The sequence below is a fragment of the Taudactylus pleione genome, unplaced genomic scaffold, assembly GCF_031769625.1.
Source record: "Taudactylus pleione unplaced genomic scaffold, aTauple2 ptg000354l, whole genome shotgun sequence".
Lineage (NCBI taxonomy): Eukaryota > Metazoa > Chordata > Amphibia > Anura > Myobatrachidae > Taudactylus > Taudactylus pleione.
Genome location: NW_028284755.1, coordinates 67564 through 95234, shown reverse-complemented (window position 1 = coordinate 95234; position 27671 = coordinate 67564). Strand labels below are relative to the sequence as shown.

Here is a 27671-nt window from a genome sequence, read left to right as displayed (position 1 = left end):
CGTATTAATAGCACATTGTCATTCAAGGGAGAAAAATCTCTCTTCTGGCAGCATATTCTGCTGTCATTTGCATTTGTTAATTTAGGGCTCTATTCATCACTTAATTTCTACAATTGCAGGTGAAAATTTTCATTTTCACCTTCTTTTGTAGAACTTAAGTTTTCAGGCCATTTATCAAAGCTGTAAAGCAGGAGATGTCACAGATATCGCCCGCTTACCAGAATGGCCCGCTGTCCGCATATTCTAGTATGGGGACAGAATTCGTCAAGCTCCGAAAATATATTTTTTTAGACTGCGAGTGCTCTCGCTACCAGCTCAGTCCCTATCGGATCCCTCCGTCCCTGTCCAGCTCCTTCCGCTGGACGTCCTGGGCTCTTGTGCGCATGCGTGACCTAGTTTCACTGCTCCAAATGGAGCAGTGAAGCGCTTCAGGGAGACAGCTGATTTTCGGATCAGCTGTCTCCGCGCCGGAGCCAGTGTTGAATTTCTCTGGCGCTCGAGTCGAGATGAAATGTTGAATAGACCCCTTAGGGAGATTGGAATATTTAAAATGGTAATTTCTACTTCAGGGTCCATAGGGGGTCCACAGGGTTACCTTGGGGTATAGCTTGGATCTGGATCCACGGGCACCATACAGTTAAAGCTTTAGCTCCCAGGATGCACCTGGGTCCGTCCTCCTCTATACCCCGCCCCCGGCCACAGGCACCTCAGTTTCAGTTTGGTGCCGGCCGAAGTCGGTTGCACTGTGCAGTGGGGCTGCAGGAGCAGCCCCATAGCTTTATTTTTATAGAAGAAAAGTTTTTTTATTTTTTCTCTCTTGTTTTACACTTAATGCGGCAGCATAGGACTGTCCTTCTGGACGTCCATGCTGCCGCTTCAACACCCCGCTGGCGCTGCAACGCCAGTACTGATCTGGCGATCGCAGCGGGACCCCGGAGTTAGTCCTAGCATGGCTCCGGGACCTCCCTCTGACTGCTGCCGGACTCTACGGGGGAACAGGTAAGCCGCGAGCAGCGCTCTTAGCGCCGCTCGCGGGGGTAAATGCAGTCAGTTGCCGCCGGTCTCTGGGGACAGACCGGCGGCGCTAGTAGCGGCGGCGGCGGGCTCCCCCTCATGCAGGCATACCCCGCGCTCCGCTGGGCCACCAGGGTATAAGTTCCGGAGGGGAACCGGCATCCCTGGGGTTTAATACTAGCCAGGGGAGGCAGCCTTCCCTGGTTTAGCGGCTCCTCCCCTCAGCTCAGCGCGCCTTTTCTCGTGTGTACTGGCGTCGCTGAGCTGCTCCTCTGCTGGCCACTCCTCCTCAGAGCTCTCCGACTAACGCAGGCTCCCAGGCAGGTGCATGGTCAGGTCCCCCTGTGTACCTCTCCCCACCAAAAGGACTGTGTACACAGCGCTATAACTCCCCCCAGACACTGAATCTGGGTGGTTGAGGGCAGCGATTGGTGCAGTAAGTACAATCTTCCTGCATTGTATGTGACTTTCTAGTGCTGCTGTCTGTACTTATTCTCTACTTGCTGTCAGCTTATATCTATCCCTTTGCTTCTCCTACAGGCCGAAGGTGTGTGGGGGAGGGGCGTTTTTCTATTAACCTCACTTTTATAAATCATGTATTTGTGAGGTCAGTCACATACTGTTGTGTGCTACACAGTACCATATTTTTGGGCCTGTTTGTGTTGCATGCTGGTGAGTGCGAGGGTGTTAACACCGTATGTCCTCTGCTGATAAGTATTTATTGTATAATTACTGTATTATGTCTGATGAGGAGACTGAGCACTCCGGGGCTCCTGTGTTGCTTTCCTGCAGACGCTGTTCTGCTGGTGTTAATGGGAGGATTTATCTCAGGATGGTCTTTGCGGGCAGTGCCAGCTGGCACCAGGCCCCTCTATACCCCCTATACAGCAGGACCCCCCTTGGGCGATGTTTCACAAGTGCTGACATCTATTGCAGATGTCGATCCCTACAGTGACCCCTTCTGGGGCATTGTCCCAGCACTCTATCTCCCATTCCCCGGATATTCCGCAGGTATTGCGGTCTCCCTCCGGGGCCCAGACTGTGAGACAGTATTCGGGGCTGTCTGTGTATGTCCAGCCTCCCCCTGTATCACAACAGTCTGTAGTGCCTTTTCAGGGCTTCCCTCAGTCGGCTCCTCCGCCTTGGGTGGATGTTCTCTCCAACTCGGTACAGAGTTTGGCGCCTTCATCCTCGGCTTTTAAGTCATTGTTGCAGGGTGATGTGCCACAGAAGGCGACTAAGCGGCCTGTTGTGAGTTTACTCACTGCGCAGGTATCAGAATCGGATCCCTCTTCAGATGATGGAGAGGTCCATGAGGATTCTGATTTGGATGCTGTGGGACAGGAGGTTGAGCCTAGGTCCTCCATTAATGTTCCAGCATTAGTTAGGGTGGTGCGGGCTATTCTCAATATAGAGGAGGAGGCACCGGTCCCTAAGTCGAAGTTTCCTGACTTCAGGAAAGCAAATCCCTCTGTCCGATCAGTTGGCGGATCATATGGCGGCGGCCTGGCAATTACCCAGCAAGAGATTCCAACCGCAGAAAGGGTTGGCTTCTCATTATCCCTTTCCTGAGGATCATTGCAGGAAATGGGAGACTCCACCGGCGGTGGATTCGCATGTCACTCGCTTGGTTAAATCCGCTACGCTACCATTGCCGTCTATTTCCTCTTTAAAGGATCCAACAGACAGGAAAGTGGAGATTTGTTTGAAGTCGCTCTCCGGAGCGGTGGCGCGCCCGTCCATGGCCATTTCCTGCGTGGCTTAAGCCATTGAGAACTGGGCCAAAGCCTTGGAGGATTCTCTTACGGACGGTGTTCCGGATGTTTAGAGAGCATTAGTGGCACAAATGAGGGATGCCAATTCCTATATTGGGGAAGCGTCATTGGACGCAAGCATGTTAACCTCTAGAGTTTCGGCTGCGGCTGTGTCTGCTCGGAGATCCTTGTGGCTGCGGTCCTGGAGGGCTGATGCGGACTCTAAAAAGGGTCTGGAGGCTCTCCCCTTTAATGGAGATTTGCTATTTGGTCCAGATTTGGAAAAAATAGTGGATACCTTGGCTAAGTCCAAGTCGGCTTTCCTCCCTTCGGCTTCTGCGCCGGCTAGGGTGAGGAGCACTGCCGTTCGGTCCTTTCGGGTTCAGGGTAAGGCCAAGGGCCAGTCCTTCCGAGACATTCAGCAACCAAAGCCTCGTCCAAACTCAAGAAGCATATGGAATGCTTGGCGCCCCTCTTCCAAACGGGATGATAAAACTGCTGTCTGACGGGACGGGCCTCTCCCTGGGGGACCCCAGAGTGGGAGGCTGACTTCTCAGATTCGCCCAGTGTTGGTTCAGTACCACCACGGATGCTTGGGTTCGAGAAGTAGTCTCTCAAGGGTACGCCCTGTCGTTTCGGTGCAGGCCGCCCCACCAATTTTTTTGCACGAGTCCTTCGCTGGACGAGTCCAAAGCTTCGCATCTCTGTTTCTGGTGCAGAGACCCAATGGGTCTCATCGCCCTATTCTGAGTTTAAGGTCTCTGAACAAGTACCTCAGAGTTCCCGAGTTCAGGATGGAAACATTGCGGTCCATCATCCTGGCGATGGAACCGGGGGACTTCATGGTCTCCCTCGATATCCAGGACGCCTATCTCCACGTGCCCGTGGCACCGGCACATCAGCGGTACCTGAGGTTTGCTATCCTAAACCATCACTACCAATTTCGGGCGTTGCCTTTCGTTCTTTCCACGGCTCCGAGGGTCTTCACCAAGGTGACGGCAGTCATGGCTGCCCACCTTCGGGGTCAGGGTATACGGTTGCTGCCGTACCTGGACGATCTGCTGCTGCTGGCGAGCTCCCCGGAGGTGCTGCTTCATCATCTCCACCTGACAATTGCTTGTCTTCAAGCACATGGGTGGTTAATAAATTGGAAGAAGTCGTCTCTGATCCCATCTCAACGGATGGTCCATCTGGGAGCACTTCTGGACTCCAGTCAACAAAGGATTTTCTTGACTCTGGAAAAGGTATCCTCCCTACAACTGAGGATACACGGTTGCCTAAGCAGTGGCAGGGTGTCAATACTTTCGGCAATGAGTCCTGGGGTCCATGGTGTCGGCATTCGACATGGTGGAGTTCGCCCAGTTCCATTCCAGACCCCTGCCGGGGCAGATTCTTGTGGAATGGAACGGGTTGTCCCGCCGGATACGATCCCAGATACTGGTATTGTCCCCGGAAGTGCGCCAGTCCTTGGCGTGGTGGCTGCAGTCAGCTCATCTCGGCCAGGGTCGCCCCTTTTGGATTCCGGACTGGGTTCTGCTCACGACAGATGCCAGTCTCCGGGGTTGAGGGGCAGTGACCGGCTCGTTGTCTCTTCAGGGCCGTTGGTCGGCGGAGGAGGCCGTCCTTCCCATAAACATTCTAGAGCTACGGGCAGTGTACCGTGCTCTTCTGGCGTCAGGCACCGTTCTTCTCGGAAGAGCATTTCAGGTGCAATCAGACAACGTCACCACGGTGGCATACATAAATCACCAGGGAGGAACTCTCAGTCGAGCTGCGATGTTGGAAGTGTCCCAAATCCTGACTTGGGCGGAGTGCCACCTTCCAGCAATATCGGCAGTCTTCGTCCCGGGAGTCCTCAATTGGGAGGCAGACTTCCTCAGCCGTCACGACGTGCATCCCGGGGAATCGTTGCTTCACCCAGAGGTGTTTCAACTTCTCGTGGACAGGTGGGGACTGCCGGAATAAGACCTGATTGCCTCTCGTCACAATTACAAGTTGCCCATATATGGCTCAAGGACAAGGGACGCAGGCGCAAGCCTAGTGGATTCGTTGTCAGTGAAATGGTCGTTTCACCTAGCGTATCTGTTTCCTCCAGTCTCCCTGTTCCCTCGGGTACTCAGAAAGATCTAACAGGACGGAGGCACGTTTCTGCTGGTGGCTCCAGCTTGGCCCAGACGTCCTTGGTACTCCGATCTCAGGGGCCTGTCTGTAGACGCTCCGTACCTTCTGCCTCAACGTCGGGATCTGCTGTCTCAGGGTCCCTGCCTTTACCCGGATCTGGGTCGACTGTCTTTGACGGCGTGGCTCTTGAGACAGCCGTCTTAAGGTCCCGGGGTTTTTCAAGCTCTGTCAACAGTACCATGCTTAGGGCACGTAAACCTGCCTCTGCACGGATTTACCACAGAGTGTGGTACACTTACTTTCAGTGGTGCGAGTCTAGAAGCTATGACCCTCGGGTGTTCAGAGTTTTCTAGGATTTTGGCATTTCTGCAGTCAGGTCTTGACCTGGGCTTACGGCTTGCTTCCCTAAGAGTTTATGTATCGGCCCTGTCAGTGTGGTTCCAACGAAGGATTGCCACACTGCCTGACGTTCACACTTTGTTCCAAGGTGTTCTGAGGATCCAGCCTCCCTTTGTGCCTCCAGTGGCTCCGTGGGACTTGGCGGTGGTTCTTCGGGTCCTGCAGGGACCTCCTTTTGAGCCTCTTGAGTCGGTTGACCTCAAGTGGTTAACACTTAAGACTGTGTTTCTCCTGGCTCTTGCTTCGGCCAGGAGGGTATCCGAGTTGGGGGCACTTTCCTGAATCCCCCCCTTCCTGAGTTTTTGCATAAAGTGGTTGCTAAGTTCCACATTAACCAGGAACTTGTTGTGCCAGCTTTTCAGTCACCTGATCTTTCAGCTGGTGAGGCTTCCTTAGATGTAGTCCGGGCACTTAGAATCTATGTGGACCGGACTGCTTCGGTTAGGAAGTCGGATTCTTTGTTTGTCCTCATCGGTTTTCACAAGAGGGGTTGGCCTGCCAACAAGCAAACGTTAGCCCGTTGGCTTCGTTCTGTTATTTGTGAGGCTTATGCACAGGAGGGTTTACCTGTGCCAGCCTCTGTTAAGGCTCATTCCACTCGTTCTGTGGGTCCCTCTTGGGCTGCTAGACGTGGCGCCTCTGCTGTTCAGCTGTCTAAGGCGGCCACTTGGTCTTCAATTCAAACATTTTTGAGGTTCTATGCGTTTGACACCTTCGCCTCTCAGGATGCATCCTTTGGGCGCCGGGTATTCCTTTCAGCACAGGAGCGTCCCCGCCCTTAGTTGAACTGCTTTGGGACATCCTCAAGGTCAACCCTGTGGACCCCCTATGGACCCTGAAGTAGAAAACAAGAGATATGGTAAGAACTTACCTTTGTTATCTCTGTTTCTACGAAGTCCATAGGGTCCACAGGGCGCCCGCCCTGACGCACCTGGCTTCATATGGGCTGTGTGGCTGGTCACCGGTTTTCCGTCTCCCATTTCTGTGAGTATGGTTTCTTGTGTGTTCCAGTTTTCCTTCTCTCTGTTTAGTCTCCTCCTCCGGCCTTAGCTGCTTACCAACTGAGGTGCCTGTGGCCGGGGGCGGGGTATAGAGGAGGACGGACCCAGGTGCATCCTGGGAGCTAAAGCTTTAACTGTATGGTGCCCGTGGATCCAGATCCAAGCTATACCCCAAGGTCAACCCTGTGGACCCTATGGACTTCGTAGAAACAGAGATAACAAAGGTAAGTTCTTACCATATCTCTTGTTTTTGATTATAATATACAGTAAGTACATGTCATATTGTAGGGTACAACTTTTTACTGCCATGATGAACATGTTGACGTTATGACCATGACTTTTTAGTGTTGACATTCTAAATTTTGACATATCATTCCATACCTGGTTGCCACTGGGTGCAATTGCAAACAAGGCCCTATCTCAATGGCATTTGTATGTTCTTGCCAGTCTTTCCATGGGCTTCCTCCCATAGTGTAAAAACATACAGCTAAGTTAATTGGCTTGTTAATAAAGTGTGAGCATTTAGAATGTAAGCTTCAATGGGACAAGGACCTTTAAGAATATGGTTAAAGATTCCCTGTCTGGTGTTTTATGATGGGGCTATAAAAATAGCCCCATCTGTAATCATTTTATGGAAAAGGTAAAACTATTCTGTGTAGTACTTGATTTTGGGGTAAATTTACAAAGCAACAGGTTAGCTGGTAGCAAAATCATGGGGGTTAAGAGTTGGATTGAGTGAGGTCTCCCCCTAAATTGATAAATAGTACTAGGCTTCTTAGACTAGGTTGGTAGTGTAACAATCAGGACGGCTAACCAGCACTAGGCTTTACCGGCCAGGACTGGGGCATTGTAGCAGAGGGCTTACTTGGCATGTGGACCCCCGACAAAGTGCCGACCAGCCCTAGACTAAAGGTCATAATTTTGGGATCTCAGGAGATCTAATCAGTAGATTCAAGGTTCAATCCCTCTAAATAGTTAATCTTCTGTATATAATTGAATATGCCTTTTATTCTATGTATGAATATTGTGTATACTGTATTTTGAAATTTTCTTTAGTAAAAAAAAAAAATTTCAGTTTCCTTATGCTGGACATACACTATACAGTCCATTGAAATATTTTGTAAGTTAAATGTGGACTGCATTGGGCAGTGTATGCTCAGCTGCTGCCGACTGACAGACATTTCCCCTGTTCCTTCACCAGGAAGGAACAGAGAAATGTCTCCTCCCTGGGGGCAGAGAGCAGATATTGGGGCCAATATACTGTGAGATCTTGGTGTATGCCCACCATATATCTGCTGGGTGTCAGGCTGCCAGATAAAATGCCTGTCAGACAGACATTTTATCTGGCAGTGTATGCCCAGCATTAGTAATGTTCTAATCTTGCATTGCTGTTATTCTGACTACCTAAATATTTCTAACACAGGATCACTTATCTGCAAAGTTGTGCAGAAGTTTCTGCATTCTGAAAAGGCAAGATTACAAGTATTGCTGCATTTCCTGTGATTGTCACAAAATGTTTTCCTTCTGTTCCAGTGCTAAACATGAAAGAAAGATCCCTAATGCTCACACATTGTAAATAATGCACACCATACCTGTACATTTTACATTTTTACTATGACATCTGATGTATAGCAACAAAAACAATCTCCATAATTCTTTTCATGTATCAATATTCTTTCTATCTTTTCATAGAAAACCTATGAAAACCCCTATGTGCTTTAATTATGAATAAAATGTAAACTTTTCTGATTTTTGTTTGGCAATCAGTTTTTGCATATATTATATTTGGAAGATTAAAATACTATATATATATATATATATATATATATATATATATATATATATATATATATATATATATATATATATATATATATATATATATAATCAACATATGTAATAAGCATACAATGGGGATGAGTTAACTGTATTACTTGCTATAATATTGTGAGTACATATTTTAATCTTTCTTTTCTAGATTTGGAGAATCAGGTTGACCAGTGCACAAGAATAAGTCATCAACTGGAAGAGGCTGATGAGGTAAGCCATGGCATATGTACTTCAAATGTATCATTATAGTATTTATTTTATCATTGGTTTTTAATTCAAGATGTTTTGATTTAAAGAAACTATCATCACAAAGACAACAGATTGATCAGTATATGGACATGATGCAGCAAAAGGATAATGCAATTGAGAAGCTTAAAGACCTTGTATCTCATTGGGAAGCTAAATGTGAAGATTATGTAAGTAAACATTCTAGCATTTAAGAGACCATTTAAATGTTGATTGTAGATCTGCATTCTGTAGGGTAATGTGTGTCTAGAATGAACGAAAGAGAGACTACCACTGGGGCAGTGCACACGGGTGAAATGCTGTAGAAAACTTGTGTTTTCACAACAGCTGGAGAGCCACTTATTGAGCTATTACAAGTCCCAGCATGCTTTACCAGTTGATTGGGGGGAGGGTATGCTGGGTATTTGTATTTTCACAATAGCTGGCAAGCCACAGTTTAGTCAGGCCAGTCATAGAGGGTTTGTATTCAGATGAGGCTTGGGTATGTTTTAGTGAGCTCCAACAAGCATTTTCAAGAGGTGTCTGAATATACGCTGACACTGTCACGTAGCATTTCGCATACAGCCGCAGTTGCACACAGAATAGAGGTATGCCGCATTTCATTTTAAACAGCAGAAGCTGCTTGTGCGTCCTATTCGCATCTCTGGGCGATGGAGAGAAGTCTCTCAAAGACTCAGCGCTACTGAGTCACACGATGCTCACATGTTATGTGTAACGTGACTTGTAGTGCACAGAGGATAGATGTATGTGGACACATCTGTAGTTTGAATGCAGTGCCAAGGTTTACGTAGTTGAGCGATTTATTTGCAACTGTGCATGTGCAAAAAGTCCTGTAAACCCCTACCATACATACCTAACACACGAGTGTAAGCACATTGATTCTATTCTGTACAGGGCAGACTGTATCCGATATAGTGAAAGTGGCTGCGTTCTCAGATGCAGAGCCGCAGCCATAGAGGCCATGTTCAGACACCCTGCACCTGCCCAAGGGCTGGTGCATGTGTCTATGGTGCATCGGCAGTGTAGTGACTATGAAAATGGGCATTTCAGGGCTCGTACATTCAGACATTGGGTAGTGCACCAGGGTTGGGCTGAAACTAGCGTTTGCACATGATCGCCACCGCTACACACCAGCTGACGCACCAGTATCCACCTCTGATTCAGGCCCCTAGACCAGGGGTTTACCAAACTCTGTCCTCAAGGCACCCTAACAGTCAGGTTTTAAGGCTATCCATACTTGTGCATAGATGGTATAATCCAACTGACTAATGTACTAATTAAGTCACCTGTGCTTAAGTATGTATGTATATCCTGAAAACCTGAACGGTTAGGGTGCCTTTGAGGACAGTTTGGGAACCACTGCCTTAGAATCTTAATCTACCTCTCAAACTTTGAGTCAAAGTAAACTCCTGATGGATGCTCAATAGGTCCTTTTATACGGCTGGTGGAGGAAAAAAAATCAGTAACCAGTAAACCAGTCTTCTGCTCCTCAGGGAGGACAGCATTGGGAAGACACGTCTGGTCTGCCGAGAAACAGCTCTCAGATGGTTTGTCCACATGACAAGCATTTGTTCCTTCAGTGGCAGTGGTGGGAGTCCTTCTGCTCCCCTTTCAGGATCAGTGGTTTCAAACTCAATTCGGACTCCTGGGTGAAGGTCTCCTCAGAACGCCACCCAGCCATTTCTCCACTGACCTTTCAATGGATTGTGGAAATTGACGTGTTCTGCCGTCATTCCAACTTTTTGCTGTATTGTGCTGGACAACTGTCGACTGACACCAGCCGTTGGGCATGCAGGGCAGCCAATCACAGTAGAGCACATCAACCATCAAGAATGCCCAACAAGTTCCCTCACAGAGAAGGAGACTGCTAGAATTATGCCCTCTGTATCAGCCATATTCATTCTAGGGGTGAAAATCCTGGAAGCTGTTTATCCTCTGCAGGCATGCCCCATGCCCTGTATCTGCATCTCTCAACCCATACATCTGTCAGCAGATTAACGTTTAACCACAAGCATTTGGCTTCAGAACCATCCACGGGCATTTCTTGTAGATGTCATGACCGCTCCATGAAATTTTTATTTAACTTATCTGCTGCATTCTGTCCTCAGTAAGAGTCTTGGGGGTAAATTTACTAAAGGACTATTTAGATTTAAAATCATTCAACATTGTTGGGCTTTCAGAGCACAAAATCCAAATATTTATCCGTAGGGTTTCAGAGTTGAGACCCTACGGATGACAAATATGCAGATTTTGCATTCAGAAACCCCATGGATATTCATCGATTTTTAAAATCAACCTTTTAGTAAATTTACCCGTGGGTGCTGATGGTGGCGCCTGACTGGCCACGGCGAACATGATACATGGGCATTTTCAGGTTGTGATGCCTTCCTCGAACGATGTGCTTTACCATCAAGGCTTCATTATCACCTGGACTACTGCTATTGAGGGGAGATGCCAGATTGCTGCATCCGCCTGTAGATATCCCTTCAGGAGAGGGATTACTGTATACATAGGGTGCTATTCACTTAGTCCTGATAACTTGGCGGTGAAAAGGGAGGTAGTTTTGGGCTTTATAGCTCAAGGCTATTCAATGAAGTTCCCTTTTTCACCCGATACCTTTGTTAATGCCTGTTGACACGTCAATTTAACAGCCATTAACACACAGAATCCATGAAAAGTTCTCGGATTTGTGCTTTAACAGGGTCGTGTCACCCGTTAATTACCTAGTTATCGGAAATTTTTTTTTCACTACCTGTTCAATGATGAAGAAAAAATCCCGGATAAGTGCTGCACTTCGTGGCTAATTAAATTCTCCCTCCATAGTTTGTGTATAGATATCTATTGCATTCAATAGAACACTTTTATGATACCCATAAGACTTCAATTTCTGTTATCCCAAGCCAGAAAAAGCTCTAAAATATAAAAAAAACAGTGTGAGTGTCTCCCATATCCAAACTGCTTGGGACCAGGGGTATTTTGGATATCGTAATATACCATATTGTGGAATATTTGCATACCATAATTAATGGGACCCAAATCTAAACACCTAAAGCATTTGTTTCACATTTATATACACAGCCTGCAGGTAATTTTATACAATATTTTCTATAATTTTGTGGCTCAAACCAGGTTTGTGTACACAAATGAAATTCATTTTCCTATACACCTTCTACACAAAGCCTGAAGGTAATTTTATACAATATTTTTAATTTGTGCCTTTAAACAGAGTTTGTGTAAAAAAAAAAAATCAAAGGTTTCATTATCTGTCATGCTGAAAATATTACGTATTATGGAATATTTGGATATGGGAGACTCAACCTATACATATGCAACTATTCTGACACTTTGGGTTTTATGTAGGAAAAGTCAGAAGGATAGTGTGTGTGTGTGTATGTATGTATGTATATGTGTGTATATATGTATATGTATATTTTATTTCTAGTGTTCACTCTAGGGAAGGGGGGCAGAGCAGCTATCTAAGAAGAGCACTTCTGTGTGCGCTGGGAAAGGGGCATGGTCTTGATACAGCTCCCATTTTCATCTCTGTAAGGGGTGTGCCCAGCACTCGCCTAACGTGAACACTAATATTAAAATTATGGTATTTAGATTTTTTTTTTTTATGCACACATTGTTCCCTATTACTATATAACCTATGTTGCATTGCTTGTAAGGGCCAGTTTATTGAAAGGTTAATCTACAGATGAAGGCGGCCTCATTATTTCCGCGATGCGCCTGTATGTGTGCATGCATTGCTGCATAGCACCGCAATCGCCAGGCTGCGAGCACTCGCAGCTGGCGTTTACGCTATTGAAGTCTATGGTGCGTACGGATGCCATAGCCGTGGGCACACTAGTTGTGCCATCCATTCCGCGATGCGCTCACATTGCGGCATAGATGAGTGTGGCTAAATCTGTACCGGGGTTTTTTGTTTTTTTTTTCTTTTTTAAGCAGTAAGTCATTCTGTATAATTGATACCAATTCTTGTTTAATTACCTAGTTTTGTTACACAGGAGAAAACTCTAATCAGCATTGAAGGAGAAGACCGCAGCAGTGCAGTTTCCACAAGTAGGAAGCGACCGCCTGATCCGCAACATGATTCTGAGGATCAGCCTCCATTTAAAAAGAAAGGTACCTGTACAGATCAGCCAAGTGGCAGAAACCTGTATCCCAATGTCTCCAATCGCAGGCATTTTCGTGTGAAAAGAAGAAAATCTGGGTTTTCCAACAATGTTAAATGGAGATGATTTAAATTGGATTCTTGAATTGCTAGACTTCCCAATGATGCTCTTGTCTATTAATGTAAAATAAAACTCTAACTTTTGTACTTGCTGCTTCTCCTTTTAATTCTTCTGTGCTCATGAACTAACAGCATGTCCCTAGGAATTAACACCTTCCTTGCAACAGTTTGGCTATCTTCTCTTTACCCATGTAAACTAACAGTACCCTATCCCCCCACTTTTTCAAACTCTCTCCTATAGAAGCATACAAACTGCTTCCATTTGTGCATCAACCTGTTTTGATGTAGGAATAGAAGGGAATAAAATCTTTATAATGCTAAATGGAAAGCTCAGGTTTTTTTTTTTTTTTTAAATTTCTTCCACCTCCTTCCCTCCATAAAGACTTGTACAGTTCACAATATATCTGTATTCAAGTTCCTTGGTATGTTCTATTCTCCGAGCTGGAGAGTTAAGAGAAATAGAAGTCGGAGGCACCATAAGTATTGCATGTCACCATTTTATCCTATAATGTGCCTTCGACTGCAGATTTCACTTGTTCCATTGTTCATATTATGAATATAGTGATGACCATATAATTGACAGGGTGCCAATCATTTATCTATTGCAGGTGTTTGTGTAATGTTATGATGACATTATTCAAACTTGTCATACAGAAGCTGTGCATACCCTTTTAACAAATTGCTACTTCAGGGTCCATAGGGTATCCACATACCTTGGGGTATAGGTGATGGCGGCAGACATCTGGGCACCACAGAGTTAAATGTTCTCCATCCTCCCAGGATGCACTGGGGTCCCTCTCCTATACCCCGCCCCCGAGCCTCAGGTTTTCGTCGGTGCTCGGCCGCAGTCTAATGCACTGTACAGAGGGGGCTCTTTTTTAAGGCCCCTGAAGTTTTCTTCGCAGCTGTGGCTGCACACTAAAATGAGTGTACAGCATGGACAGTCAGTACTGACGTCCATGCTGTCACTCCTACACCCCGCTGCTACCAGAACGCCGGTACTGATCCGGGGATCCTGGTGGATAACGGGTCACAGCTAGAGGTGACCCCGGTTACCCGGACTGTGGCCGGACTTACAGGGGTTCAGGTAATCGGCGGGGTCCCGCAGTGGGTCCCTAAGTCCCCAGGCAGGGGGTTTCCTGGGGACTGGTTGCAGCGTGGAGCCAGGCCACAGAAACCTGTGCTTCCACTACCCCCTGGGACAGCGGGCCAGACGAGAATCAGAAAACGTTAGTCGTCCTGGGGGTTAAATGCATGCCAGGGGAGCGCGCCTTCCCTGCTCAGCAGCCGGCGCCTCCCCCGCTGCACGCTGCCTCTCCACAGCGGTCTGGCATCTGCAAGCGCTCCTCCCCTCGGCCAGCCTCCTTTCTGCTCCTCTGCGGCCATTTTCTCTGAACTTGGCAAGCGGTGCTGGACTCGGATAACGGCGGCATCATGGTCTGGGTCCCCCTGCATACCTCTCCTCCGGTGCAGGGTCAGAGTATGCAGCGCTGTTTCCTACCAGGCTGTCTGGGTAGTTGATGAAGCACTGATGGTGCAGGGTTTATTCTGCATTGCATGTGACTTACCGCTAGTGCTGCTGTCTGTAACTTTCACTTTCTACTGTCAGCCATTTTAACTATCCCTGTCTTCTCTGCTAATGCCCTTGCGGTGCGATGTTGCAAGGGGTTATTGCCTCACTTATACCATTATTCGTTGGTGTGGTGTGTCACATACAGCTCCGGTTCACTCATGTCTGACAGTGAGCATGATTTTTCTCTTCAGCCAAAGTGTACTATATGTCTCGTACCACTGGTGGAGCGTGATGGCAACTCTGAGGAGTTATGTAAGGCGTGTCTTAGACAGGCACGGCCGATTTCTGTCACTGCACCTATGCAGGAGCCGCCCTGGGCTTGTTTTTGTTAAGACGTTTGGCAGTGGCATATCCCTTTTGCGGAAAATTATTTCTCCAAATGGGAAACCCCGCCACAAGTGGATTCACACATCTGGTGAAGAGTGCTACATTGCCAATGCCCTCCATGTCCTCCTATAAAGGATCCCACTGATCGCAAGGTTGAAATGTCTCAAATCCATGTGTTCCCTTGCAGGAGGTGTATCCAGACCGGCTATGGCCGTGTCCTGGGTGGCTAGAGCCATGAAACATTGGGCTGATACTTTCGAGGCGTCTCTGGACCCAGACTCGTCACCTGATCAGGTGGAGATGGTGGGTAACCTAAGGGACTCATCCACCTACATTTAATGAGGCGGCTCTGGATATAGGCCTGCTTGCTTCAAGGATCTCCGTGGCAGCCCGTCGCACTCTGTGGTTGCGGTCTTGGAAGGCGGATGCAGATTCCAAGAAGGGTTTGGAGGGTTTGCCCTTTAATGGAGAAGTCCTTTTTGGAACTGATCTGGACAAAATTGTGGCTTCTCTGGCGGCAGCTAAGTCTGCGTGCTTGCCATTGGCTACAGTCCCATCAGGATCGGGTTCTTCGTCCTTTCGGACCTACAGAACCCAGAGTAAGTCCAGGATGCAGTCCTTTCCAAGGAGGACTGCCGCCAAGAAACCTACAAAGCCTAAGACGCAGGCTTGGAGTACCAGACGTCCTACTCCCGAGTCCAATGACAAACCTTCGGCCTGACGGGACGGGCCTCTCTTTGGGGGACCCCAAAGTGGGAGGCCGAATTCTGCAATTCGCCCCAAACTGGTGTCTGACCACTTCAGACACGTGGGTAAGAGGTGGTTTCTCAGGGGTATGCCTTCTCCTTCTGCAGGAGGTCTCCCAGCCGTTTTTCCACCACGGGTCTTCAGTTCAATCAGGACAAGGCCCGGGAATACAAGAAGGTATTGCGCTCTATGCTCCGGGCTGGGGTCATAGTGCCAGTTCCTTTTGTCTCAGAGGGGATTGGGGTATTACTCCAATCTTATTCTGGTACAGAAACCCAATGGGTCCTACCGGCCAATCCTCAAGCTCAAATCTCTCAAGTTTTTGAGGGTTCCTATGTTCAGGATTGGAACCCTGCATACCATCATTTTAGCGATGGAGCCTGGGGATTTCATGGTGTCGCTAGATATTCAGGATGCTTACCTGCATATCCCTATTATCCCAGCGCTTCCTCAGGTTTTCAGTGGTCGAGGACCACTTCCAGTTTCAGGCTCTGCCCTTTGGTCTGGCCACAGCGCCTCATGTGTTCACCAAAGTTATGGCAGCTCACCTGCGGATACAGGGGGTTTGCCTATTACCCTATCTGGATGATCTCCTGTTGTTGGCTGAGTCTCCAGAGATACTTCAGCGCCATCTGCAACTGACATGCTCGGTATTGCAGACTCACGGCTTGCTGATAAATTGGAAGAAGTCCTCCCTGGTACCATCACAGAGGATGCTCAATCTAGGAGCTCAGTTGGATTCACAACATCAGAGGATCTTTGACATAGGAAATGATCTCTGCGTTACAGACAAAAGTTCGCTTTTGCCTGCGGAGTCGTTGGGTGTCTATTCACTCGGCGAGAAGTTACTGGGATCCATGGTGTCGATGTTCGACATGGTGGAGTTTGCCCAGTTCCACTCGAGACCTCTGCAGAAGCTGTCTTTATCCGTTGGGGCAACTCATTCCATCTGGAGAGGATCACAGACTATGGTGCTTTCCCCGGAGGTATGGCTGTCTCTGGCCTGGTGGCTACAGACTGCTCACCTGCACAGGGGCGCCCCTTTTGGATTGCAGACTGGGTCCTTCTGATGACGGACGCCAGTCTCCGAGGCTGGGGAGCGGTGACAAGTCCACACTTCTTCCAGGGAAGGTGGACACTAGTAGAAGCTGCGCTTCCAATAAACCTATTGGAACTGTGGGCAGTGTTCAAGGCTCTCCAGCAAGCAAGACAGGTCCCGCAGGGAAGAACTGTGCAGGTACAGTCAGACAATGCCACCAAGGTGGCTTACATAAACCGCCAAGGAGGTACCCGCAGTCAGGCGGCTCTGACAGGTGTCCCACATTCTAGTCTGGATGGAAAGACATCTCACCGCAATATCGGCAGTGTTCATACCAGGAGTCCTCAACTGGGAAGCAGACTTTCTCAGCCGTCAGGACGTGCATCCAGGAGAGTGGTCTCTTCACCAGGAGATGTTTCAGCTACTGGTGAACAGGTGCGGCCTTCCAGAGATAGATCTCATGGCCTCCCGACACAACAACAAGCTGCCGGTGTTCGGGTCAAGAACAAGAGACGCAAAGGCTTGTCTAGTAGACGCCCTGTCGGTCAGGTGGACCTTCCGGTATGCGTACCTCTTCCCTCCGTTCTCCATTCTTTCTTGAGTGATACACACATTCAAGTAAGAAGGCGGCACGCTCATACTAATTGCTTCGGGGTGGCCCAGACTGCACTGGTACTCAGACCTTCGGAGTCTCTCAGTGGACACTCCGATGTTGTTGCCTCAACGTCAGGACCTGCTATCTCAGGGTCCTTGTCGTCATCTGGACCTGGGATGGCTGTCTATGATGGCGTGGCTATTGAGACTGCCCTTTTGAGGTCCAGAGGTTTTTCCGGCTCGGTGGTCAACACCATGCTACGAGCTCTGAAACTTTCATCTGCCAGCATCTACCATCGAGTTTGGCATGCTTTCTTTCAGTGGTGTCGCCCTAGAGGTTATGCTCCTCGGGTGTTCAGATCGTCCAGGGTACTGGCTTTCCTACAGGCGGGCTTAGATCAGGGTCTTCGCCTTGCCTCTCTGAAGGTGCAGGTATCTGCCCCATCAGTGTGGTTTCATCGTAGGATTGCTATGCTCCCTGATGTCTGCACCTTTTATGCAAGGGGTGCTACACATTCAGCCTCCCTTTTGGTTCCACCTGTGGCGCCTTGGGATCTGGCTGTGGTCTTAAGGGCTCTTCAGGGGCCGCCATTTGAACCACTGGGCTCAGTGGATTTGAAATGGCTGACCATTAAGACTGTATTCCTTCTGGCCATTTCTTCGGCCAGAAGGGTCTCAGAATTGGTGGGGGCTCTCATGTAGGCCGCAATTTCTAATTTGTCATAGGAACAGGGCTGTGCTTCGCACTCGTCCTGGTTTTCTTCCGAAGGTGGTATCTAGTTTCCATATCAACGAGGAAATTATTGTACCGTCCTTTAATTCACCGGACCTTTCGGCTGGTGAGGCCACCTTGGATGTGGTGCGGGCTTTAAAACTTTGTTGACCGCACTACTACTTTTAGGAAGTCTGACTCTTTGTCCTTAATGGCTTCCACAAGAAAGGTTGGCCTGCCACTAAACAAACATTGGCAGGATAGATTCGCCTGGCTATTTCGGAAGCTTATGTTCATGAAGGCCTTCCTGTTCAATCTTCTGTTAGGGCTCATTCCACTATAGGTCCTTCGTGGGCAGCTCGACGTGGCGCCTCAGCTTTGCAAGGCAGCCACGTGGCCATCTGTCAATACGTTCGTACGGTATTATGCACTTGATACCTACGCCTCTCAGGATGCTTCCTTTGGGGGGGCGGATTCTCCTTTCAGCACAGGAGCGTCCCCAACCTTAAAGGATACTGCTTTGGGACATCACCAAGGTATCCTGTGGATACCCTATGGACTCTGAAGTAGAAAATAACAAGGGTAAGTTCTTACCATATCTCTTATCTCTTTCTACGAAGTCTATAGGGTTCCACAGGACTCCCACCCTGTCGCACCTGTACTGCAGATGGGCTTTGCTCTGGTCACCGGTTTTTCCGTCTCCCTCTTGTGAGAATGTGATTTCTTGTGTGTTCCAGACTTTCTTCTCTCTTCTCCTCTGGCCTATGGCTTGTGACGTAACTGAGTGCCTGAGGCTCGGGGGCGGGGTATAGGAGAGGGACCCCAGTGCGTCCTGGGAGGATGGAGAACTTTTAACTCTGTGGTGCCCGTATGTCTGCTGCCATCACCTATACCCCAAGGTATCCTGTGGAACCCTATGGACTTCGTAGAAATAGAGATAACAAGGGTAAGTTCTCTTATCAGACACACTGCAATACCTCAGGCATCGCAAGCACAGGGTTGAAAGCTTAAGCCATCATTCTTGATAAATTTGTCCAGCAATAGCAAAAAACCTCAGATCTCAGACGTAGGTTGGATTATGTGAAACGTTTATTAAGAAGCTTGCTAAAATCTTCTTACAAGTGGATTCATTTCTAATCCACACTTGTTTCAAAGGATACGTTGATTTGCAAACACTTGAAATGTTTTTACTGCCTTATAACTTGCACACACAGGCATTGAAAAACAAGAATAATAGAGCTTTAGAAGCATACTAATCTGTGTACTTCATGAACATCCCCATAAACCTCCATAACATATTACAGAGTGAGCTTTTCTGAACAATGCTAGTAATGGGGAATCTGATGGGAGTATTGGTACAGTCATTTATAGTTTTAATACCATATTAAGGCCTTTGGCTAATAGGCCTGCACGCACACACTTCCTGCGAAACAATTGCTTAGCTTTACAGTGTGTTGTTCAATGGAATCAACTAACTTTTATTGTTAACGTGCCTAAGTGAGGGTAAGATAGGTCTGGGCTACAAATAAGGAAACTAGAGCCCCACTCTGTTCAAAGAGGGGGTTTTATAAATTGATCTTTTTGTGCTTGCTGTAGGGAGCTATGGAAAGTTGCTCAATGCTTAGCACTACCCACAAATATATTACCCTGCCATGCTACCTGGACATTATAGGTTTGAGCTACACCTGCTCTGTGAACCAGTACATCGGACAAAGAGCGTGACCAGCTAGTAATATATGTGAGGGGTGGGCAGTAGGTTACCAGCAGACTAGGAGGAAACAGTACATGCAAGCTATTCACAACATTGTAAAAATGTACTCCATTTACTGTAACTATAGTAAAGTACATTGCAGACCTAAAACGTTGCAGACCTAAAACGTCCTTCAGCTTCTCTGCAGCATTAAAAATTAACTTTTTTTGTAGTGTCCTTGGAAGAGGAGTTGATATGAAAACCCATACCGCATCCTTTACTTCCCATCTCATGCAGTTGCCACAATTTAGCAGCGCATGTGTGAATGTGCCCTGCATTATTTTCTAAGTCATCTGAGTGTCAAGTTCATTTGCTGCTATGTGATGTCGCCCGAAGATCTCTTGAGGAAAACCTAAAACTGTGGCTTCTGTTTAAACATAATTATAGATTTTCCAAGCACCTGATATGCAGAATGGAAATATACAGTAGGTACAGTCAGTTGCATAAATATTGGGACATTGACAGAGTTTTCATATTTTGGCCTCTATTCACCACCACAATGGCTTTGAAATGAAACAAACAAGATGTGCTTTAACTGCAGACTTTCAGATTTAATTTGAGGGTAATTACATCCAAATCAGGTGAACGGTGTAGGAATTACAACGGTTTCTCTATGTGCCTCTCACTTTTTAAGGGGCCAAAAGTAATGGGACAAACTAAATTTTAAATCTAACTTTCACTTTTTAATACTTGTTGCAAATCCTTTGCAGGCAATTACAGCCTGAAGTCTGGAACGCATAAGGTGCATACACACACAACGATTTTTTGAATGATTATCGTTAAACGATAATAGTTTGAAAAAATCGTTCACTTTCTGAGTCAAACGATGAACGATTATTGTTCATGCGCGTTCACGTTTGTAGTTCAGTCAGACTTGTCAACTCAACGATTTTCATTAAGTTAATATGCAAAAATCGTTTGTAGTTCATAAAAATCGTTCATTACATTTAGTAAATGAACAACTTTAGTAAACTATTTTAGTAAATTTTTTCAAGGGAAAAAATCGTTTACTAAAATCGTTCATTAACTAAATCGTTGTGTGTTTGTGTGTGTGTGTATGCAGCTATAGACTTCACTAGACGCTGGGTTTCATCCCTGGTGATGCTCTGCCAGGCCTCTACTGCAAATGTCTTCAGTTCCTGCTTGTTCTTGGGGCATTTTCCCTTCAGTTTTGTCTTCAAGTGAAATGCATGCTCAATCGGCTTCAGGTCAGGGGATTGACTTGGCCATTGCATAACATTCCACTTTTAAGCCTTAAAAAACTCTTTGGTTGCATTTGCAGTATTCTTCGGGTCATTGTCCATCTGCACTGTGAAGCGCCGTCCAATGAGTTCTGAAGCATTTGACTGAATATGAGCATATAATTTATCCCAAAACACTTCAGAATTCATTCTGCTGCTTTTGTCAGCAGTCACATCATCAATAAATACAAGGGAACCAGTTCCATTGGCAGCCATACATGCTCACGCCTTGACACTACCACCACCATGCTTCACTGATGAGGTGGTATGTTTTGGATCATGAGCAGTTCCTTTCCTTCTCCATATTCTCTTACCATCACTCTGGTACAAGTTGATCTTTGTCTCATCTGTCCATAGGATGTTGTTCCAGAACTGTAATGGCTTTTTTTAGATGTTGTTTGGCAAACTCTAATCTGGTCTTCCTGTTTTTGAGGCTCAACAAAGGTTTACATCTTGTAGTGAACCCTCTATATTCACTCTTGTGAAGTCTTCTCTTGATTGTTGACTTTGACACATATACACCTACCTCCTGGAGAGTGTTCTTGATTTGGCCAACTGTTGTGAAGGGGTTTTTCTTCACCAGAGAAATAATTCTTCTGTCATCCACCACAGTTTTTTTCCGTGGTCTTCCGGGTCTTTTAGTGTTGCTGAGCTCTCTGGAACATTCTTAAAAAGAAGACTGCACCGAACACTTGATTTGGCCACAACTAATGTTTTTGCTATCTCTCTGATGGGTTTGTTTTGATTTTCAGCCTAATGATGGCTTGCTTCACTTATAGTGACAGCTCTTTTGGATCTCATATTGAGAGTCGACAGCAACTGATTCCAAATGCAAATGTCACACCTAGAATCAACTCCAGACCTTTTACCTGCTTAATTGATAATGAAATAATGAGGGAATAGCTCTCACCTGTCCATGAAATAGCTTTTGAGTTGATAGTCCCATTACTTTTGGCCCCTTAAAAAGTGGGAGGCACATATAGAAACCGTTGTAATTCCTACACCGTTCACCTGATTTGGATGTAATTACCCTCAAATTAAATCTGACAGTCTGCAGTTTAAGCACATCTTGTTTGTTTCATTTCAAAGCCATTGTGGTGGTGAATAGAGGCCAGAATATGAAAATTCTGTCAATGTCCCAATATTTATGCACCTGACTGTATATATAAAGAGGTGATTGCCAACCTCACATGAAACTCATTAAAACCATTAACTGCACTGATATATCCTAATTAGAAAGATCCTCTATAGAAACCAGTATTTTTAAAACTTTTAAAAGCCAATATGCATATATAAATGACCGATTTTGGTAAACTATTTTCGTTAATTTTTTTTCAAGGGGAAAAATGAACAAAAATCGTTTACTAAAATAGTTCATTTACTACATGTAATGAACGATTTTTTTATTTTTTTTTTGAACTACAAACTATTTTTGCATATTAACCTAAAGAAAATCGTTGAGTTGGTCAGACTGACTGAACTACAAATATGAATGAACGATAATCGTTCATCGGTTTAACTTTAAAGTGAATGATTTTTTTTTCAACGATGAACGATTATCGTTTAACTATAATCGTTGAGTGTGTATGCACCTTTATGGTTCAGTTGATATTATCATGGAATTTTTTTGTAATGTAAGAAGATTGTTCCTTCTTTTTCAACATCCTTTATAAAAATATCTAAGCTAATGTCCAAAATATGTTGTGAAGACTGCTAGAATCTTTTGAAGGATCGTCCCTATGTTGTAGAATACAAAGCTACCTATCCATCCATGTAGTTGCTTCTATGCCACAGAGTAAGTTTGGAAATCACAAAACTCTGATTGAAAATAAAGGCGGCATGATGGGTCCTAGCAGATCCTACAGGAGTAACAATTAGAATGTTTTGTTAAATTTCTGCCTATATTTTCACTTTTCCAGTTAGAGTATTAGGTTACATTAGGATAGTTTCCTGGAGTTTACTTTTTTTCTTGCAGATTAACAATGATGCACTTCAATATTTACTGTACATAGCTTTTACTACTAATACTATGAATGCTGCTTTTGTGTATTTCATTCATTTTTTTTTTTTTTTTTTTTTTTTTTTTAAACTTTGCATGTCTTATGAGCAGTTTATGGGCATTTTAACTCCATACAGTATGTGAGGGGGGTGGGTGGGGGAAATTGACCTTATTTCTTGTTTGCGACAGTATTTGCCATAGGCACAAGACTTTTTATTGTGGAAAAGATGGGAACAGTCTACACAAAAAAAAAAAAAAAAACACAAAGCCATAGACTAATAAAATGAATAAAGGGACACAGCAATGAAAGATTGGTTTTGACCAAATCTACTCTTTCTTTTACCCTATGGTGGACACTGAAACCCTGGGGTATAGAGAGCCTCAGCTGGAAATTAGGGACTTTATTCTTCTTTGCACTAAAAATCAGAACTCTTCCACCGCTATACCCCTGCAGCCTACTGGGGATTTAATTTTTTTTTTTTTAAATGACTGCCAGGTGCCAGTCCCGCCCAGCCCACAGCGAGCCTGAGAGGGGAATCTATCCTCCTGGAAGGAAGCTTTTGCTTGTGCATAGCCCTGACTTGAGGTGCCATCCCTAACTAGCTCCCCCCACTAAGGTAAGTTCTGCCAAAAAGATTACATCACAGCAAGCATTCTATGCACAATCCAGGCCCAGTCTATTACAAACTTTTATACATCTCCCAGGGTTCTAAGCAGGGTCCCCTTCACCTTTCTGCGAGAGCTCAACCAGGGGCCATCTGGCTTCTCATCTGCCTTGCTATACTAGCTGATATAGGCAGGGGAAAAATAAGAGCGCAAAACCACAGGCAAAGTTCACTAAAGAGTCTCCAATGAGAATCTGCCAACTCCTTACAAATAAAGATTAGACCATAACAAAAGAGCGCTTATGCACTTTACTGCATACTGTAATAATTCAGACCACCATATGTTTACTTTTCTAAAAATCTAATTTTACTGAATAAATTGCATCTACAAATACACATAAAGCTAAACTATAGATTCCCGTGGTCACGAAGATAACTGTGCAAAACCTACAGTATATTACTTAAAAATGCATGAGTTGGGATCCACTGCTAATGTATAGTGGATTTACCTTTAAATTGTGAGAGTACAGATTAAGTTCTTACCATCTGATTTAAATCAAATAAATATCAGCTTTATGGAGGAGTATGGATATTAAACCCAGTTTATACATTCAGTCAGTATAACATACTGTTTCGTCAATTAGCAACTGTAAAATCAGACTTCCTGTAAATCTGCATGAGACTCGTCTCCTGAGTAAACGCCTGAATATGTTGAAGCAGTTAGTGAGTGAAGTTGTGTATGAATCCTCTCATCACAGAAGCCCTGTTTTCCAGGATGCTGATTTCACTTAACGGTGGTAACACTGTACTGGAGTAAGAGCAGATACCAGGATCCACACTTTTAAAGTTCCTTGTGTTCAATTCACCTAATGCACATTTCTTTAGTATAGAATCAATTTAATCCGGTTGTTCCAGGGTTTATGGCCCACATCCATATGTCAGGGCACAGGTGGAGTCCAACATGTTGCATTTCCCTGATTTTGCTAATCGCAACCAAAATATGATCAGCAAATCTGGGATTTTTAACAAAGGAATTTTCTCTGATTCCCAGACGGAACCGTGATCATGGATGGCCGTCGACGGGGGTTCCGGTCCGGTCCGATCGGGGACATGCCGGTAGTTGTATGAGGTCCTTAAGTCAGGGTTTACTCTTCATTGCAAAGGATCTTTGAATCTGCCACTACACCTAAACTACAGAAGTGTTAGAGTCCTTTAGTAGTTCTTGGGAGGGATCTGAGTCTGAAACTTCCTCGCAGATGGAAGGTGTGCTAACTGAAGTTTGGACTTCAAAGCTTACTTATCTTTAGATGAACTTTTCTATTTAGAATCCAGGGTGTGAAGTTAGTGTTTTTAAATACTCAGGCCAGAGATTAGAGGGATGTGCACAACAAATCACTGTTTAAGAGGAAGAAGAAGCATTGCTTCATTTTCCTCTACTCTTCAGTTTGAGACGCGTGGCCCAAGCCTAATCAGAGCCTAATGTCTCATGCAGGTTTCAAACCTTTTATCTTTCCCCAGTGAGGCTACATTGTAATGGGAGACTCCACCTAAGGTGGATGCTTTCATATTGTGCTTATTTAAGACCCCCACATTCTGATATCAAATACTGCAGTCATTCTGTGGGGTTCATATACAGATTCAGTTGCACACCGATATACAAGTGTCTCATATGAAATTAATCAGTGCAGTCTCATGGTGCATCTTAGTCGCAGCGAAAATAATTTCTCTGTGCTAGCAGAGTGGCTCGGGACTTGGCAGCTCACTTGTCACACTAGGTGGACGAGGACACATCTCTACGTGAACATCATTGTAACTCCGAATCGGGCTCAGTTTCTTTTGGCTTTCTCTTCACATATAAAGTTTCTAAACGAAATCTATATAAAAAAACAATTCTACTGCGCTAATATACCTTTTATTGGGATATTAAATCATACATAAAATATATTTATTCAATAAATGAATCAAACAATGAATAAAATAATCGCAAAAACATACAAAGTTTAAAGAAATAACATTGTTCGATCTATATGTTAATTTTTCACATTATTAAGTGGTTTACTTGTATATGAATCCACATGTGAAATTATATACACAATATATTCCCACTCAATAAATAACTTTGTAATACGATTTCATAAAATTAGAGCTGATCAGACTCTTCCCTTAAAAAAACAAAACAAAAACATTGGTCACAATATATAAAACAGGAATTGAGCTGATTTCCTTACTGATTCAATGATCGTAGGTGTTACTGTGGTTAATGACTTAAAATCCAGACTGTAATTTTGTTGTCTACATATAACTGACACGGTTGCAAATTGTGTCTAAAAAGATACAGTTCACTGGGGATTCTCTCTGACATATGCAGATATAGGCATGTATTCAATTATAGGCAAAAAGTTGCGGTTTTCGCCTGTTTCCGAAGCATCGCCCTATTAAATTCCAGGACGTTTTCACCTAGGCGAAAACTCCATAGGCAACAACAGGTGAAAAAGTTTCTCCACCAAAAGGCAGGAGAAATAAAGTGCAAAATCTCTAATTTTGAGTAAAAAAGTGGGGACTTAGTTCAGAACCCTTTTGGGCACCCCCCTAATGACTAATTAGGCATAAAAAAATATATAAATACCCCCTAAAAAAAGCCATGTCATTTTTGGGGTAAAAATGCTAAGTGTTTGAAAATTTTGCGAAAGTACTGATATAGGTATTTTGGGGTGCTTTATGAATGGGACAGGTGGTTTTAGGATTGCAGGAGGCTGCAGCAGGTGTATTTGTAATTCAACAAACCCTGAAATATACTCGTATCCATTTACATGTACCCAGAATGTAACTACAGCAATTATTTTTCAAAAAATAAATGACATATGCATATTTGCATAAGTGTGGAAAAATATTAACAGCCCTTTGACTCAAAATAAGAGCCCTAATTACTTTTACAATTGAATAGGGCGAAAAGCGGGTGGGAGCATTGAGGAACCAGGTGAAAACTTTGCCTCAAAACAGGCAACTGAGGTGAAAACATTGTGCTCTTCGCGGCTAATTGAATCCGCCCCTAAATGTGTACCATTTAAGCCAGCTCTCTGTTTATCGCTGTATAAAGAAGTGTAGCCAGTCTCAATAAGCCTGTAAATTTGCTGTTGAGCCGAATCAGTATAGTGTATGTATGTGTGTGTATGTATAATATATATATATATGTAATATAATTATACAGTACGCCACTATTCAGGGTTCCAATGATACCTGTAGCCGGCGGCTTGGGCCCGGTGTGATGTAGTGAAGTAGAAGCCGGCGGCACAGGCACAGCGTGATGCAGTGGCTATTTCCGCTCCTTAGCCGGCAGCTAGGGCTCAGCATGGTGTAGTGTGATAATAGCCGGCGGCTTACTCACAGTGTAGTGGCTGTCTCCGGTCCTACTAGCTATAACCGGTGGCTAGGGCTCAGCGTGGTATAGCGTAGTAATAGCCGGCGGCTAAGGCAGCGGCCGTGTCCAATCTTTGTAGCTGTGGCTGGTTAGCTGCGTGAAGTTTGTAGCGGGTGGCTAGACGCGCAATAAGATCCCCAGTGTCTTGTTAAAGAGAGCAGCAACGCGTTTCGGCTACCACTGTAGCCTTTTTCAAGCTTGGCTGCTTTTTACAATGGAAAATGAAATCCACTTTGTCTCTTGAGAACAACATTTGAGTCAGTTTTTTTTTTTTACAGGTTTTTTTTTTTTAAGTACTTTGTTACATAACGTTTAAAACCTCACGTGTGTGTATGTATGTACAGTGTATAAATGTATATCTATCTGTATTTCTTACTGTACAAAGCAATTTTAGATCTATGATAGCGTTCTGGCTAGGCTGATTTCAAAGAGCAGAATGCGCACTGCCCTTTTGGCAGCGCCCTGTCGTGTCCCACTAAAACAGCATGCCAGGTGGCCGTAGTGTCCCGCGGGTGGGAAAAATTGCGGTGCTGCTCTCATGGCATCTACTCACAGGGAGGGGAGAGCTTGGGGGCAGCCCAGCATGTCTGTAAGTGCTGTGCACGCCCCCAAGAATGATGAAAAAGGGGTGCGTCTTAAAGACATGCCACCTTTTCTCATGGCCTTCGGCGTGCGCTACAGTGCCCTTTCTACGAGAGTGAACACTGATAGAAGTGCTTTGTTCAAAATGTATTGCCTTTTGCCTCAAATCAGCTTAGCGTTGTTTCTCACAGTTTTAGCTTATCGGGAGGATCAATGCATATAGCTGCTTTAGATTAATAATTAAGTTTATTTGTGCACATGCACAGAGTTCCAGCAATTACAGTACTGAAATAACACTGGTTATTTTGCTTGTGCAAGCTAAAATGAGTAAGATTTCCCTGCCTGTATATCCTATGTAGTAGCTGAAACCTCACACCTAAAGGAATTGCGTCCCATATATCTCTCTCCCTCCTACAATGGCTCTAAAAAGTCTACGTACTGTTACTGAAATTGCTGGGTTTTGCCTGAAATACAGATAAATC

At 45.2% G+C, this 27671-nt stretch overlaps 1 protein-coding gene across 2 annotated transcripts in view; it reads left to right on the top strand.

The window, feature by feature from the left end:
- KIF20B (kinesin family member 20B) overlaps positions 1–27671 on the top strand; it is a 131201-nt gene that overhangs the window by 51625 nt on the left and 51905 nt on the right. For both annotated transcript variants that reach the window (XM_088444327.1, XM_088444328.1), the window contains exons 17-19: positions 8268–8329; positions 8416–8535; positions 12376–12493. In XM_088444327.1, coding sequence (XP_088300453.1) covers positions 8268–8329; positions 8416–8535; positions 12376–12493 — 300 coding nt within the window. The remainder of the gene's footprint in view (positions 1–8267; positions 8330–8415; positions 8536–12375; positions 12494–27671) is intronic.